The 16,430-nt window shown below is 33.4% G+C and overlaps 1 protein-coding gene across 1 annotated transcript; it reads right to left on the bottom strand.

Annotated features, from left to right (window-relative positions):
• Positions 1 to 6,822: 6,822 nt before the first annotated feature.
• On the bottom strand, positions 6,823 to 15,774 carry LOC137838110 (protein SPEAR3-like). The gene is made up of 5 exons (XM_068647341.1): positions 15,348 to 15,774; positions 15,074 to 15,184; positions 7,560 to 7,627; positions 7,279 to 7,330; positions 6,823 to 7,158 (listed from the first exon to the last, which is right to left on the bottom strand). Exons 1-5 carry the CDS (start codon positions 15,573 to 15,575, stop codon positions 7,051 to 7,053), a joined length of 567 nt encoding a protein of 188 aa, XP_068503442.1. The 5' UTR covers positions 15,576 to 15,774; the 3' UTR covers positions 6,823 to 7,050.
• Positions 15,775 to 16,430: the final 656 nt, after the last annotated feature.

Raw genomic sequence — 16,430 nt, 5'->3', positions numbered from 1 at the left:
TTATTGTGATGGAATTTGAGTGTGGAAGTTAAATGGCGTAGAGAGTAGTTTGAATGGAAAAAACTTCAGGTAAAAAATTTATTAATGAGTTGGGAGAGTGCACACTAGATATAAGTAAAGACGATACATAAATCTAGAAAGATAACGACAATAACACATACATAATGAAGTCAATATTTCATAAAATTAGGAATATGATTGTAGGGGAAGAAGATGACACATTTAGTTAACTTTGGAACATTAAATCTATGCCCTTTAGTCTTTGAATGCCAACAACCTCTAACATATGGAAACTATGTGATAAAGGGGTTGGCATCGACTCAGTACATCATAATTCAGCAAAAAAACACTTGGAGATGTATGAGGGTGACTATAGTTTGAACTATCTAGATAGTTGCTACGTATGTAAAACGTTGGAACACCCCAAATGATCCATTTATTCAATATCTTTTTTGTTGCTGATCAATTTTTTACATATACTACAAGAAAAATCATTAAATAAAAATCAATTTTAGAGACAAAAAATAATTAGTCACTATATTGATATTATTTTAGAGATTAAATAAATTATTGATGTCTAAAGCAACTTATATTATTAATAAAATTTATAAACTAGTTTCTAAATTGGTATCTAATTAACTATCTATGTTTTAAAGCTAAAATCTTGATAGCTAATTAGTACATCGTTACTAGAACATAGTTCTCAAAATACATATAGGTCTCAAAATACATATAAAACATTTGACTACTACACTAAATTTTTTTCTTAATCATATTATGATTAGTGAATGAATATTATTATTATTATTATTAATATTTTTAATAGTAATATTAATAATATTAATATGATAAGAATATTAATAATATTAATAATGTTAATAATATTATTAATATTAATATTTTTAATAGTAATATTAATAATGCTAATAATATTATTAATATTAATATTTTTAATAGTAATATTAATAAAATTATTAATAATATTAATAACATTTTTAATAATATTAATAATGATATATAACAATACAGAAAGGGATTTCCTTTTTTTTACACTTTATTTTCTAATTTTATACTTTATAGTATTAAAATATAATAAATTTAAATTTTATTAATTTTAAAATAAAAATTCAATTTTTAAAAATTTAGAAAATTTTGAATTTGAAAAAAAAAAAAAATTTATTTTTTAATATTTTATCCTTTGAATAACTACTTTTTTAAAATACAAATAATTCTTCAAATAAAACCACCTACATAATAAAAACAATTACATACAACAAAATTAAAAAAAATATTTATTTTTATAATATTTTTTAATAGAAATATTTTTATAATTTAATAATATATTAATATTTATTTATATAACAATATAGAAAGGAGATTCCTTTGGTGTACACATCTCATTTTCTAATTTTATCCTTTATAATATTAAAATATAACAAATATAACAATTATTTATTTAAAATTGACAATTTGAATTTTAAAAAATTTAAATAAATTTGAATAAAAACAAAAAAATCCAATTTCTTACAATTTTATTCTTTAAATTAATATTTTTTTAAATGCAAATATTCTTCCCAATCAAAATTCACCTACACAATACAAAAATTATTAAATAATTTTTAAGAAAAATCCTTTTATAATTTAATAATGTATTTTTGTTTCAATAGTTATTATAATACTAGTAATTGTTTTTCAAAAGAAAAGAATGTCATTGTTCATCTTTAAAAAATCAAAATTTATTTTAATAAAATAAATAATGAAATAATCATTTTTATTTTAAAATAATAAAATAACTTCTCTTTTTAAAAATAACGATTATATATATGTAATATTTTTTCACCTTTAATATATATATATATATATATATTATCCTTTAAAAAATACTCAATTGTTATTATAATTTAATAAATAAATTTATTAACAAAATTTTACTTTTTATAAATTGTAGGTAAACCCAAATAGATATATGAGCACTAATTTTTGTTATCTCCTACTTAAGAAAGAAAGAATTTATTGTTACAAGATTATCATATTACATAATATCTATTGAGTTATTGGGTTGTTAAGTAAAAAAAATTATTTACTAATTGTACAATTTTTAACATAATATTAAATACTCTATCTAATGCTTGATGCTTCTCATTTTAAAAGTCTCACTTTTGTGAAATTTTTTTTAGGTTTAATTATCTTTTTCGTCCTTATATTTATAGTCAATAGTCAATTTGGTACCGTGGTTTTTAAAAAATTCAATTTGGTCTCTAAGTTTTTTAAATTGTATTCAAAATGGTCATTTCTGTTAAATATCACCAAACGGCGTTAAGTGGTGCTTATGTGGCAGACACGTGTAAGTTACGTAAATGGTGCTTACATTACTTTAGTGAATACTGAATTAGGGTTTGAGTTATTCAAATTGGGGATTTTGAATTTCTGATTTAGGATTTCTAATACGAGGATTGCTCCCCTGGTTGGATTTTGTGGTGCGCTTCCCTGCTTCGATTCCATTCGGAGGTGTGCTCCCGTCATTCGATTCTATGGTGTGATTGTGAGTTACGATGGTGAGTTGGGTTCCCATGGTCGATTTGGAGGAGCGATTATGTGGTGCGGTCCAAAGGTGGTGAAGGGGCAGCGATTGCGATCCAGACCGTGGTGTCATTTTGTGGTTGCTCCTTTATAAGGTTAGTAATTTTTGACTTAGTTTCAGAGTGGTTCTGTTTTTTATTACTTTTAGAGAACATATACAGAGTTGTTTATGATGTAGGGATCACAGAATCGAATGAGGAGAGCACACCTCCGAATGGAATCGAAGCAGGGAAGCGCACCATAGCCATAGAATCCAACCCGGGGAGCAATCCTCGTATCAGAAACCCTAAATCAGAAATTCAAAATCCCCAATTTGAATAACCTAAACCCTAATTCAGTATTCACCAAAGTAATGTAAGCACAATCCACGTAACTTACACGTGTCTGCCACATAAGCACCATTTAACGCCGGTGATATTTAACAGAAATGACCATTTTGAATACATTTTAAAAAACTTAGGGACCAAATTGAATTTTTTAAAAACCACCGTACCAAATTGACTATAAATATAAGGACAAAAAAGGTAATTAAATTTTTTTTTATTGTATTTGATTCAAATGTGGCATTAATCGCGTTGATGCTAAAATTGACACTACCTTTTATGTTTGTGATGTCATTAAGGTTAATGTTAAGATGGATATTATAAATTCAAAATTTAGTGTATTTGATCAATTTTTTTTTATAATAAAGTAATATGATTTAATTATATTTACATATTAACTTAGTCAATACTTATATAATTAATATTGTGACTAGCTTTAAAATTCACGTTTTTTTAAAATTTGGGGTGTACCTAACTCGGAAAAATTGACTCACCAATAATTTAATTAAGAGTGGAGATGAATTTAAATTTTTATAATCCGACATGACTTAGAATAAATTAATGTGAGTTAGGTAGATTTACTTATTAATTTTAATATACATTTCTAAATAATTTTAAATTGAAAATGATAATTTTCATACTTTTGTAACTAATATCAGCCCAATTCAAATATCAAATACACAGTCAGTAAATTTTTTAAAATAAATTGAATATTTAAAATATTTTACTCATAGTGAGTAACTTTATTTGATTCATAATCGACAAAAATACAATTTCTTTAACTTCACGTGACTTAAATATATATGATGAACTGAATTAACTTATTATAGATTCCAATGACACCTTATCTTATATAGTGGTGTTTTTTTTTTATTAGAGATGAAAAATATAATCTTTGCAACGTTTATATTATAAATACACATTTTTATTTTAAAATATGATGAAATATTTTTATTAATTCTCCCTTCTTGTGATGCACGACCTAATTATTATTTAATACTTTCCTATTTTCCTACTTCTTTAAATGGTTAATTGTTTTAAATTTTTTCATTCATATTTATATATTTCCTTTTTTATTTTATGATTTCAAATCCTTAAATATTAAGTAATTTAATTTTGATTTTTTAATATTATTTCCTGTTTCAAATATTTACTATATATACTCTAAATTATTATTTTTTAAATTATATATACTCTTTTTTCTTTAATCTAAACTATTTATCTTTTTATTTAAATAAAAAAAAACGTGTCAATGCATTAAATGCTTAATTGTGGAGTGTATTAAATTTTTAAAAAATAAAATAAATTTGTCATTCCACTTTTAACACTCTACCTGGTAAGCTTTTAGGAATCCGACTTCAAAATTTTATATTACAAATCAAATTTTATTAAAAAATATCTTTTTAAGTCTAATTCAATATTTTTAAACCAGGTTTTAAAGTAAAATTTACATTCAAAACGAAAGAGTGGACTTTAAGCTTAACTCAACCCCATAAAACCAGCTCATAGGGTTGATGTTTGCACCCACTTATATACAATGAAAGACTCTAATCTCTAGTCGATGTGGGATCTCCAACATAACAACTAATTATTTTTTATCTCTGAAAGTTATTTTCTATTTCATGATTTTCTTGTAATGGAAACTGAATTCTACAATTTTTTATTTATATATCTTTTGGAAAGTATATATTTGATGTGAAAGCAAAATTTGAAGTTGAGATTGTTTGAAAATAATGTGGAAGATATGCATATATAAGATATGCATATATATATATATATATAGAATAAAAATGGAGTTAGCACTAATAATGAATTGGAAGATATAGGCTTTATGATGATTCATGTTTGATCTAATAGGATCCACTTGGAGTGATCTCTTTTAACTATTTTGTCTGCATTATTCTTTTCACTGATTGACATTAATACAGCTGTTTTTCCATCATTTGCCTCTACAATTTCATTCATTCATACCTTTAACACTCTGGACATATGTTACCTGTTACCAAAATCTTCTAAAAGCACCCTACTTTAAGATCTTCATATCTATCTACACCCATAAACAACATACACAAGTGTTCAAACATTTCTACACAATCTCAGCAATTTTTGAAGATAATATTTTCTATGTTCGTGGCCTAATCTTTGCCATTTTCACACACGTGAGAAACGGATTTCTCTACAATTGTCTGAATCAGACTTTTGATGTGAATCTCTGCAGAAATTTGATGGCAAACAGTTATTGTTATCTGCACTTGGTTATATCATTAGTCATCATCATCAGTTCATGAAAGAAGAAGTTCATTATTCAACAAGTTGACGAACACTTTGAACCTCCCTTCACAAACACATCATTTTTCCATACTGTTTTGTAGATTACACATTACATTTTTCAATTTTCTGTTGGGTGGGGACATGCATTGATTAGAAGCAGAAACTCCATCTCATGAACAGTGTTTCAATTTTCTTGTTGTTGTCAACGAAAGTGCCTCTGGAGAACAAAATTTCAAGACTCAATTATTATATACACATATTTGCCAATCCGAAGATAGACACATATACTTTTCTAAACAGTGATTAATATTTCTAAGTCAATACAACACAGCTCCAGATTATATGCACCTAACTAACCGCAGATGAATCAAGAAAATCATGCTGCTGAAGGATTAGATTAGCTTGTAACTTTTTTCCTTGACACAAGGGAAGGTTTAGTATTCAGTTTCTTATAAAGTTCCTTCAGTGTGTTTTTTCTTCTGTGATTGGTACCTCATTTTTAGTTTCTAGTTTGTATGTACTCGATTTAATATTTTTATCAGTTTTAGGTGGGTTGACATGGTTTCTTTGTGTCTTTGAGAGGAGTTTGTTTTTGTGGTGATTTGTGTGGTAGGAGTTTAAGTTGCTTATAGTTTAGTTCTTGTTGATTGATTGTTGGACGGTTTTGGATGGAGATGTTGTTCAGTCGGTCTTATATTAAGGTTATATCACCTCTAAAATAGACTATATTTATTTATTTATTTTTGTTGATAAAATATTTTTTGCATATTTAGTTTAACTTTTGTGTCACTTAAGTTTAAGTGAAAATATTTTGATTGGATTAAATTTCTATCCATTTTTATGTTGTGCTTGCATAAGCTTCTTAATCAACATGACTACTAAAAATGCATATCTCAATTGTACCTAAATAAAGTTCCCATGAAATCCACTTTACTCCTAAGACTTCTCAAATAAAAGTTAAATTTGTGGGAGATACAACCTAAGTGAAATTTAACTTGAGGATATGGTTAGATACAATTCCTTGTAAACACCTTTAAAATATTGAAATAAGAAAACAAATTAAAGTAATTTTTTTTAAAAGAAAAATATTTTTTATATTTTTTTATCAAACAAAGAAAGAATAAATAAATTTTGATCATTTTAGGGATATTAATTTTTTATATAAATTAATTTATAAAAACTTAGTCGTATTAACTTTTTCAAAAAGTTTAACTTCAACTTACTTATAGACAAAATTAGTTTACAGAGAAATTATATGACATTTCTTTTATCTTATTTTTTTTCTTTTACAAATATTTGGAAAAAGTATCCAACAGCCATAGAAAAAGTGTGCATGTTAGTGTGACAAAATATTTGTAAAAGAATTTAACATCTAGTTAGTTTTGATTGATGCTACAGTATCATGTTCTTAAACATAAAATTGAAACAAAAATAATTTTGGTGAATACTGGTTGAAGAAAAGAAAATGCAGAAAATATTTCTCAGTTCTGTATGATCTCTTCATGATCAATCCCTTCTCATTTCAGTACCAATTGTCACATGCAACCTTGCATTTTAGCTATTAACGAAGACAGATTTTGGAATTCATGAAAGATTCTGCAGACTAATAATAACTAGCTGATAGCAATAATCTAATAAATAAGATAGCTATCATAAAAAATAACTTCTCTTTTGTTTCTTTGATGATTTACGTTAAAAGAGAAGTTTGCATTGCTTTTATGCAAAGAGTAGTGAATCTATATCTTCCATGACACAAGAGTATGATCCCCAATGAAACTTTAAAACAAACACATTGGCTTGTTCATGTGCTTTTGCAATTCATAATTGTAAATAAAAGCATTACAATTACTAGAATTGCCACTGTTCCAGTGGCAGATCAAAGAGATAGTCTTAGCTCCAAATCTGGTTCTTGAGTGTCACTTGATTCAGAGTTCTGACTGCTTGAGCCACTTCTATGCTTCTTGGTATCTATGTGTTGTGAGTCCTATATAATTAACACAAACCAACACAATTCAGAATTCTATTGTTTTTGGGTGCTAAGCCAAATATATGTTTCATAATTGGTATATCAAATGAGATAGAAAACTTGAAAAGGATTCCTTACATATAGGTTAAGTAAAGGTCTCGTTTGAGCAGTGGAATTGGCATGTTCCCATCTGGTTTGCAGCAAAGAATTTAACATATACATCAGCCTATAAATTCTTCATGATAAATAATAAAAAAGATGAACAAAAACCCAACAAATTTATTTTTATCAAAAATCATTTCAGGATAAGAACCACTTCAGAAGTGATTCAACCACTGACACGACTTTACAACAAGTATAATGAACACATTTGCTCTTTACTACGAAAAGGGTCTAATAGGGCTGAAAGGTTGAAGTACCTTGCAGTATTAGTTGGCTGAGAATCTCCATATCTAATGCTTGTTCTTTCATATTCGGGTAGGGACATCTGCACAGGCAAACAGTGTTGTCCAATTTCAAGATCCACGATCCAAACTCACTCTTTCAATATATATGTATGTGTGTTACTACACTCACATGGACATGTTGGAAGCAGAAGAATTATTACTTGTACGTTTTTGCAACATTAGATGTCAAAGTAATCAGCAAAACTGTAACGAAAAAGATTATTTGAATGACATTTTTTTGGTTCTTTCGATAACTTTTTATAACCCAGATACTTTTCAATTAGCAGAACACCCCCCTCCAACCCTAATTAGCACTTTCAAATCCAACCTAACATATATACAGAAGAAAATTAATTCAGATTCAAAGAGAAGATTGCTAGGGTTATGCTGTACATACATATACTTTTCAATAATAAGAACATACGTATATATATACCATGTCAATCACTACAAGAAATATTGATATATTGATGTTAGACTCTCCAAAAAATTCACATAAAAACTAAAAAAAAACACTAAACTCACTCTAATTATCCTTTAGTGTCTCTCTTTTAATCTTTGTATGAGTTTTTTGGGAGGCTAACATTAATATTTCTTATAATGAGTCATTTCCCGGAAAATAAAACAATGATTAGACAAATAAACCACCTTGATCAAATTGCTTTGGGGACAATTTCAGTCGAAGCTAGTCACTGACAATTATGAAAATATGTGTGGAAGATGTTCACTCATAAAGAAAAAACGAAAACGAATATATGTTAGGTTGGATTTTGGTGAACTTGCTGATATATAATTGATTTATTTTTTACTGATAAAAAAAAGTAAAACATATATGTACAAATAAAGCTATAATTATGGCTGCAGAAGTGTAAAATGAATTGGGATCGGTTGAAGAAAAGGCAAAAGTCTGCTACAGTTTTATTGTCATTCACCAGCAATCAATTCCAATCCTTATCGCAGGTAATTTGGTCAAAAGCAAAATTACATGACCTCTTCTTTGGATAGCATAGCACAATGAACATCCACAAACTCAACGATTTTTTATTAGAACTTGGAGGCTTAAGGAGAGAGAGCGAAGAGAGAGTGGGAGAAGTTTGAGGGTGATGGCAGAAGCTTCTTTCTTTTTCACTAATTTTCCAAATGATTTTCAAGAAAAAGATTTATGGAGAGTTTTTCAACATTGGGGAAGGGTTGTAGACGTCTTCATTTCTAGAAAGTTAAATGCCAGGAAAAAACGTTTCGGTTTTGTCAAATTTCATGAAGTTAAGGATGAGTATGCTTTGGAAAAACAGCTTGATTCCATTTGGATTGGTACATGGAAGCTTCAGGCAAACAAACCGAAATACAGAAGGCGAGAGAAGTTATTGCACATTCCGCGGAGTCCGACTTTACATCGAAAAGTCTGGAAACAGAAGAATCAACAGTGCTCTTATGCACAAGTAGTTATGGGTGGAAAAGCAGGTCGCGTTCAGAAGGAAGAAGATGTTGTTTTGCCACATGTTAGAGTTAATGCGGAGACGTCATTTTGGTTGGAGAGATGCTTCATTGGGAAAATGTTAAGGGCAGCGGATGTGCAAAAAATCAAAGAGAATTTTATTTTGGGAGGTTTTAATTCAGTAAGGGTGAGAATCTTAGGAGGAATGTTTGTGTTACTATCAAGTGAAGAAGAGGGACAAATTAAGAGGTTGATTGCAGACAACAAAGAATGGTTTGAAGGATTTTTTGAGTCAATTGTTCCATGGGATGACTCTTTTGCGGTCTCTGAGAAGATAGTTTGGTTCCGATGCAGGGGTATACCGTTGGCTCTTTGGAGCAACCAATGTTTTGAACGCATTGGGGCTCTTTTAGGCAAGCTCGTAGAGGTTGATGAAAGAACAATTTCTAAGGAGGTGTTAGAATATGCAAGGTTGTGTATTAGAATCCCTTTGGGCATGGAGGTAAGTCAGGCGAAATCAATGAAGATAAATGATAGGTTATGTCAGGTTTTTTTCGAGGAAGAAATTTTCCCTGTTTCTTCACTTGGATTTCCATTTCACAAGTGGGGGGTGGCTTCAGAGGATGAATCGGAAGCACAATTCGACTCCAGCATAGGTGAAGTTTTATCAGAGTTTGAGTACTCAGATCATGATGGTAGACAAGGAGAGAGGAGAAGGGAGGAGACGACTGTTCAGTATCCGGCAGAAGAGGGAGAAAATTCAAAAGGCGGAACATGCATTAATGGAGGAATTATTTCTGTTGGAAAGAGTCACAATGATAGTATGTTGGAACCAAGGAAAGAGGGGATTATCAACTTGGAAAAAAGGGAGGCACAAAATAATATATTAGTAGAGAATAATAGTGGAACGGCTACAGTTGGGAATATTGTTGGGGGATGGGCAGATGACCTAATCTGCAGTGGGCCGGTTCAAGCCCAATTGAGTGCAGAAAGTTGGGTAGGGGAAACCCTAATTTCAGACCCAATTTCAGACCCAATTGCTGACGTGGCAATGCAACTAGGGTTTGGAATGGAAAGAGTGGAGAACATGGTGGAAGGCGGAGGCGGCGGCGGCGGAATCCTCGATGACTTTCGAGGGTGCGACGGAGAGGTAGGGAGAGAAGAAAGGGTGGAGACGTCGACGGAGAAGCTAGCTGCAGTGGAGAAAGTCGTCGGCATCCCTTCTCAATCACAGTCGAAGGTGGGCGACGCGGGGAAGAAATTCACGGCGTCTGGAGCGCCGACCGACGTGGGAACGGTGATGGGCGGTGGTGAAGGAGCACGGGTCGCTCCAGAAACGCAGGCGACGGCGTACACTGGTACTGGCTTTTGCGAGCCTGGAACGCCATGGTGCGTCGCGGGGGGTGGCGCCAGCGAGAGCTCAAAGCGGGGCGGTGATACGAATGGAATCAGCGACGTGGAGGTGAACGGTGGTCGCGAGTTCGAAGAGGCTGGACAGCTTGATGAGGAAGAAGGTGAGTTGAGAAGGTTTGATCAAGGAAGCAAAGAGACCGTCGAGTGCGAGACCGACGACGAGACAACAAAAGTTACGAAAGAGTTGAGCATGGAGGGGTCAATACAGGGTGCAATGATTGCGGACGTTGAAGGGATCGTTGTGTGCGAGGTAGACGACGAGACAACAAAAGTTACGGAAAAGATGAGTACGATGGGGCTAGTACGGGGCGCAATGGTCACGGATGTTGATGATAGAGCTGTGGTGGAAATTACACCAAAGAATAAGATGTGTGGGATGGAGTTAATTTCTGCTAGTTGTCCGGTAGGGAGGTTGTTGGACAATATCGGAGGAGGGGTAGGCGATATATCGATTCTAAGAGATGGAAAGTCACCGTTGGTTGAAAGATTATCTAAGTCAAATTCGTTAAAGGGTTTAAGGTCAGAAATTTCTATCTCAGTTAGAGATGTTAGAAAATATAGAAAAATGTTGAGATTAAAAGATGAACAGGGTGAAATCAAGAGGGCGTGGAAATCTGGTAAGGAGATGGGTTTCACGTTGTTAAAAGAAGAAGAGGTAGTTTTAAATAGACTGAGTACCTTGGAGAGTCGGGACTACAGATGTTGTCAGATGGAGAATAATGTTTTAGATGATGAGTCTAATTAGTATGAATATAAGGGGGATTGGTGGAAGCACGAAAAGAACATACTTAAGAGACTTGATTAGAAAAGAGGAGGTTGGAATGGTATGCCTACAGGAGACAAAGTGCTCAGAGATTAGCAAGGAGCTATGTTATTATTTGTGGGGTTCAAACGAAATTGAATGGTTAGAGAATGGGGCAGTTAATAATGCAGGAGGAATTATTACTATGTGGAGAAGAAGCAGTTTTGATATGACGGGATTTTTTAATGGAAAAGCTTATTCGGTTATTGAAGGAGTTTGGAAAGCAGGAGATGGGGTACAACTTACGATAGTGAATGTGTATAGCTCCGGTTCGTTGAAAGCACGGAATGAGGTATGGGAGGAGATTAGTGAGATCAGGAAGAGACAACAAAACAGGGTGTGGTGTGTTGTTGGGGATTTCAATTCAATTAGAAGGAAGGAGGAGAGAAAAAGCACAGTTTCAGTATCAGATTATAGTAGAGAAATCAAGGGGTTCAATGGTTTTATTGAAAGTACAGAATTGTTGGATATCCCGATGGTTGGAAGAAAGTTTACTTGGTACAAGCCGAATGGTACGATTAAGAGCAGAATTGACAGGATTCTTGTTTCAAGGGAATGGTTGGATGTATGGCCGAACAGTAAACATTTAGTCCTCAGTAGATCAGTTTCTGATCATTGTGCCATAGTGCTCCAAACAACATCGGTAGATTGGGGGCCGAAACCTTTCAGAAGTCTAGATGTGTGGCAAAGAGATGGAAGATTTTTAGATTTTGTTCGGAGCAAATGGCAGAATTATGAAGTGTTGGGAGGAGGGATGTTTGTACTAAAGGAGAAATTGAAGAAGTTAAAGCTTGATTTGAAGAAGTGGAATATAGAGGTTTTTGGGAATGTCAATCAAGAAGGTATCTTATTACAAAAGAAAATTCAAGAGTTGGACTCAAGAGATGACGAAGGTTTTTTAGATGAGTTTGGGCGGGAGGAGAGGAGACTTTTGTTGGCTGAACAAAGTCAGAACTTATTTAAACAAGAAGCGATTGTGCAACAGAAAGCAAGGAAAAATTGGTTGAAACAAGGTGACTTAAATACAAAGTTTTTCCATTCATCGGTGAAATGGAGGAGAATGAGAAACGGGATTAACGGGGTAGAAATGAACGGTCAATGGTGTGAGGAGAAGGAGGTGGTAATGAATAAGGTCAGGGAGTTTTTCGAGGCTAGATTCGTTGGGGAGCCCGAGCCAGTGGTTAGGTTGGATAATGTTCAGTTCTCCTCGTTATCAAAAGGAGATAATGAGTCTCTAGTCGGAGTTGTCTCTGAAGAAGAAGTTAAAAATGCTGTTTGGAGTTGTGATGGTTCGAAGAGCCCTGGTCCTGACGGTTTTAATTTCAGTTTCATTAAGTTTTGTTGGGATTGTCTTAAGGAAGATTTTATCTCAGCAGTAAATGATTTTATGGTCAATGGTAAGTGGCCTAGGGGTTCAAATGCTTCTTTCATCTGTTTGATTCCTAAGAATGATAATCCGCAACAGCTTAATGATTATAGACCGATTTCATTGGTAGGGTGTGTGTATAAAACAGTTTCGAAGATTTTGGCTATCAGGTTGAAAAAAGTGATCAGTAAAGTTATCGATGTTAGGCAATCTGCCTTTCTTCAAGGAAGGGGGTTATTGGATAGTATTCTGGTAGCCAATGAAACCTTAGAAGAGTTGAAAAGGAAGAAGAAAAGTTGTGTGTTTTTCAAGGTGGATTATGAGAAAGCATATGACTCTGTGAGGTGGGATTTTATATACTATATGCTAGGAAAGCTTGGTTTTTGTGAAAAGTGGATTTCCTGGATTAAAGCTTGCTTGGAATCAGCGTCGATGTCAATTCTCGTAAACGGGAGTCCTACTAAGGAGTTTATTCCGAAGAAAGGGCTGAGACAAGGTGATCCATTAGCTCCATTCTTGTTTCTTATTGCGGCCGAAGGGTTAGCTGGGGTATCTAGAACTGCAGTAGAGAAGGACTTGATTGAGAGCTTGGAGATTGGAAATAAGTCGGTAAAAGTAAATATGCTTCAGTATGCTGATGACACTTTGTTCTTTTGTAAGGCAAAGAGCAAAAGTGTTTTTAATTTAAAGGTTATGTTGAACTGTTTTGAATTGGCATCTGGTCTTAAGGTGAATTTTTCCAAGAGTAGACTTGGTGGGATTGGGGTGGAGCAGACGGAGATTCTTCACTTTGCGAAAATTCTAAATTGTGAGGTAATGAGCATTCCTTTTAAATATTTGGGGATGCCTGTAGGGGGATGTCATAAGAGGGGTGAGTTCTGGGATGAGGTGGTTAACAGGGTAAAGAAAAGGTTAGGCAGGTGGAAAGGAAGATTTATCTCGATGGCGGGGAGGATTTGTTTAATTAAGTCAGTCTTGTCGTCAATACCACTGTTTTATCTTTCTCTTTTTAAGATTCCGTCTATTGTTTTAAAGAAGATTGTGAGTCTGCAGAGGAATTTTTTGTGGGGATGGGGGTCAGATGGAAGGAAAATTGCCTGGGCGGCATGGGATAAGGTTTGTAAACCTAAGGAAGCAGGAGGGCTTGGTATTATAAATGTCAGACAGTTTAATTTGGCTCTGATGGGAAAATGGATATGGCGCCTGAAAACAGAAGCAGGAGGGTTGTGGAAGGAGGTATTGGAATCTAAGTATGGAGGATGGAGAGGTTTGAAGGAGCAGCGAGATAATAAAAGTAAGGTCTCTTTGTGGTGGAGAGATTTAAGGAAGGTCTGGAGGTCTGAGGATTGGGGAGGGAAGTTTGAAGATCGTTTGAATTTGGAGGTCGGAAACGGGAGAGAGATTATGTTTTGGTCAGACAATTGGATTGTCTCAGAAGAATTGAAGAGCACTTTTCCAAGGCTATATTCTTTATCTGTTAATAAGGAGGCAGTTTTATGTGATTGTGTATTGTGGGAAAACGGGACGTGGAAGTGGAACTTAAGGTGGAGAAGGGGTCTGTTCGCTTGGGAAGAGGAGCAAGAAAGTCAACTTTTAGAGTTGATCTCTAATAAGACACTAGAGACAGAAACAGTGGATAGTTGGGTTTGGAAGGATAGCGATTCAACTGAGTTTTCAGTTAAGTCCGCTTATGGGTTTTTAAGGGGAGAAGGTAGTGAGGAAGACTTAAGAAGGTATAAATTTTTCTGGAAAATTAAGGCGCTTCCCTCAGCTCAAGTCACAGCTTGGAGAGTGATTGAAAACAAGGTTGCTTGTAGGGTTAATATAGAGAGAAGAGGAATTGAGATCGAGAGTAATTTGTGTTGCTTGTGTAGGAGGTCAGAGGAGACAACAAATCATTTGTTTTGCGAATGCAGAGTTGCTTGGCTAATTTGGAATCTCTGTTATAACTGGTTAGGAATAAGATCAGTGGATTGTATGGATCCTGGGTCTCATTTTGAACATTTTAAGATTCTGGATGCACCTATTTCAGTTAATCTTATTATGGGAAACCTGTGGATTGCGTTGGTTAGTGAGATATGGAGGCACAGGAATAATTGTTTATTTAAAGGTGGAGTGGTTGATCACACTGAAATTTTCTCTCTAACACAGATTAAGGTTTGGTCATGGATCTCATCAAAGATACCGTCAGCTAATTTCTCATTCTCTGATTGGTGTCTTGAACCCTTGGTATGTATGTATTCTGTTTAGTTTTTATGTAAAAGGTTGTTTCTTGGGTTTCTTTTATTATTGATTGAGATGGGAAAGAGAGTAGGAGGTCTTTTGGTTGATATGTAGATGGAAAGGCTCTTTGAGAAAATCTGTTTTGTTGTATAAGGGTTGGACCACCCCTGAAGTGGTCTTATTTAATTTCATTGTTATTTGCTGATAAAAAAAAAAAAAAAAAAAAGAAAAGGCAAAACTACACATACCACAATGTTGGGTTGGAAGCCATATGAAGCTGAGTATGATGTAGATGAGGAGGAGTAAGAAAAAGATGATGATGGTACTGATGAATAGGGTGTTTGCACCCTTGGATCTTCCTGCATGTTGTTGACAAGGAATTAACAAAACCTCCCAATATTGGAATTCTGAATCCAAGCCAAAAATATTGCTATAGTTTTTGAGTTGGATGGTATCTTTGAAGATGAACTTTGTACAAGGGTAAAAATTGCTAGTTTTTGAGAAAGAAGAAAAGGGTCTTACATTGTTAAAGTTAGAAGGGTAAGGAGCTTGCAGAGGAGGATGATAGGCACCACAGGCCATTTGACCATGTAATCTGATTTTCTCCAATTGAGCAACTCCTAATCCTCTTTGTGGTTGCTTTGGCTTTTCTTGATTGTTCTTCTTCCCTTTTCTTGAAGAAGAAGAAGAAGAAGAGCCACTCACTCTTTCATTTCCCATGTTTGGCTCTCCAAAATAACTGCCATCCATGCTTCTTCTCCTCTCTTTTCTTGTGCTTTGTGGCTTTTTGGCAAATCCCGGAAGAACTGCTTCCACTTAATTTGTGGCTGGAAAATCAGAGATCTCGTGTGCTATCTTTTAAGCGTCTAGCAGAACTGAGGAATAATTGCATCGCTGGATCAGATTGTGTATAGATTTCAATGTTAAGTTATATATATACGCCTAGATTCTATGCTTCCTTTCTCTACCCTTCAACTTCATTTTTCTAACTCAATAATGATTACATTTTTTAATAATTTTGGAGACTATCTCTGAAAGCGATTGTCTCTCATTTAAAATGCAAATAAGCTGTATTGGAAGACTCTAATCAGTAGCCACGCGCCACAAGGTTGGCTGCAACTTATGTATGCAGATTTTTTACTGTTTATGGTGCATAAAATATACATTTTTTTATAGATGTTTGATGAAACTTTCTTTCCATTAAAAAAGAGATTAGTGTGTGCTACGCTATATATGCCGAGGATGATGATGAGGTTGGCACTTCTGAGTCTCTCTCAGAAATCAGCATATATAGCTTCCTTCTAAAGTGGCATGTAGGTGATTAATTAATTGTCTTGATTCTTCTCTACTTGATGGGTATTTTTAGGGTCCTTTTATATAAGATTATTTTGATTACACTGATCAAAGTAGATTACAAAGCTTTGTGCACCAAGAAAAATAATATATAAAAGATAACAAAGCCTTAAGTAGGTTCCACTCTGCATGTGGTTTCCTAGTTCTCGGTCAATTTGTCTCAGCTGATAGTACCCTAAAGGGCCTCACCTGAAAAGCACCAGCTGTAAAATTCCTTATAATTAGTAACTTATGGAGAAGGGAAAGTAACAA

Source organism: Phaseolus vulgaris, chromosome 4 (assembly GCF_000499845.2).
Source record: "Phaseolus vulgaris cultivar G19833 chromosome 4, P. vulgaris v2.0, whole genome shotgun sequence".
Classification (NCBI taxonomy): domain Eukaryota; kingdom Viridiplantae; phylum Streptophyta; class Magnoliopsida; order Fabales; family Fabaceae; genus Phaseolus; species Phaseolus vulgaris.
This window is presented reverse-complemented; position numbering and strand designations above follow the sequence as displayed.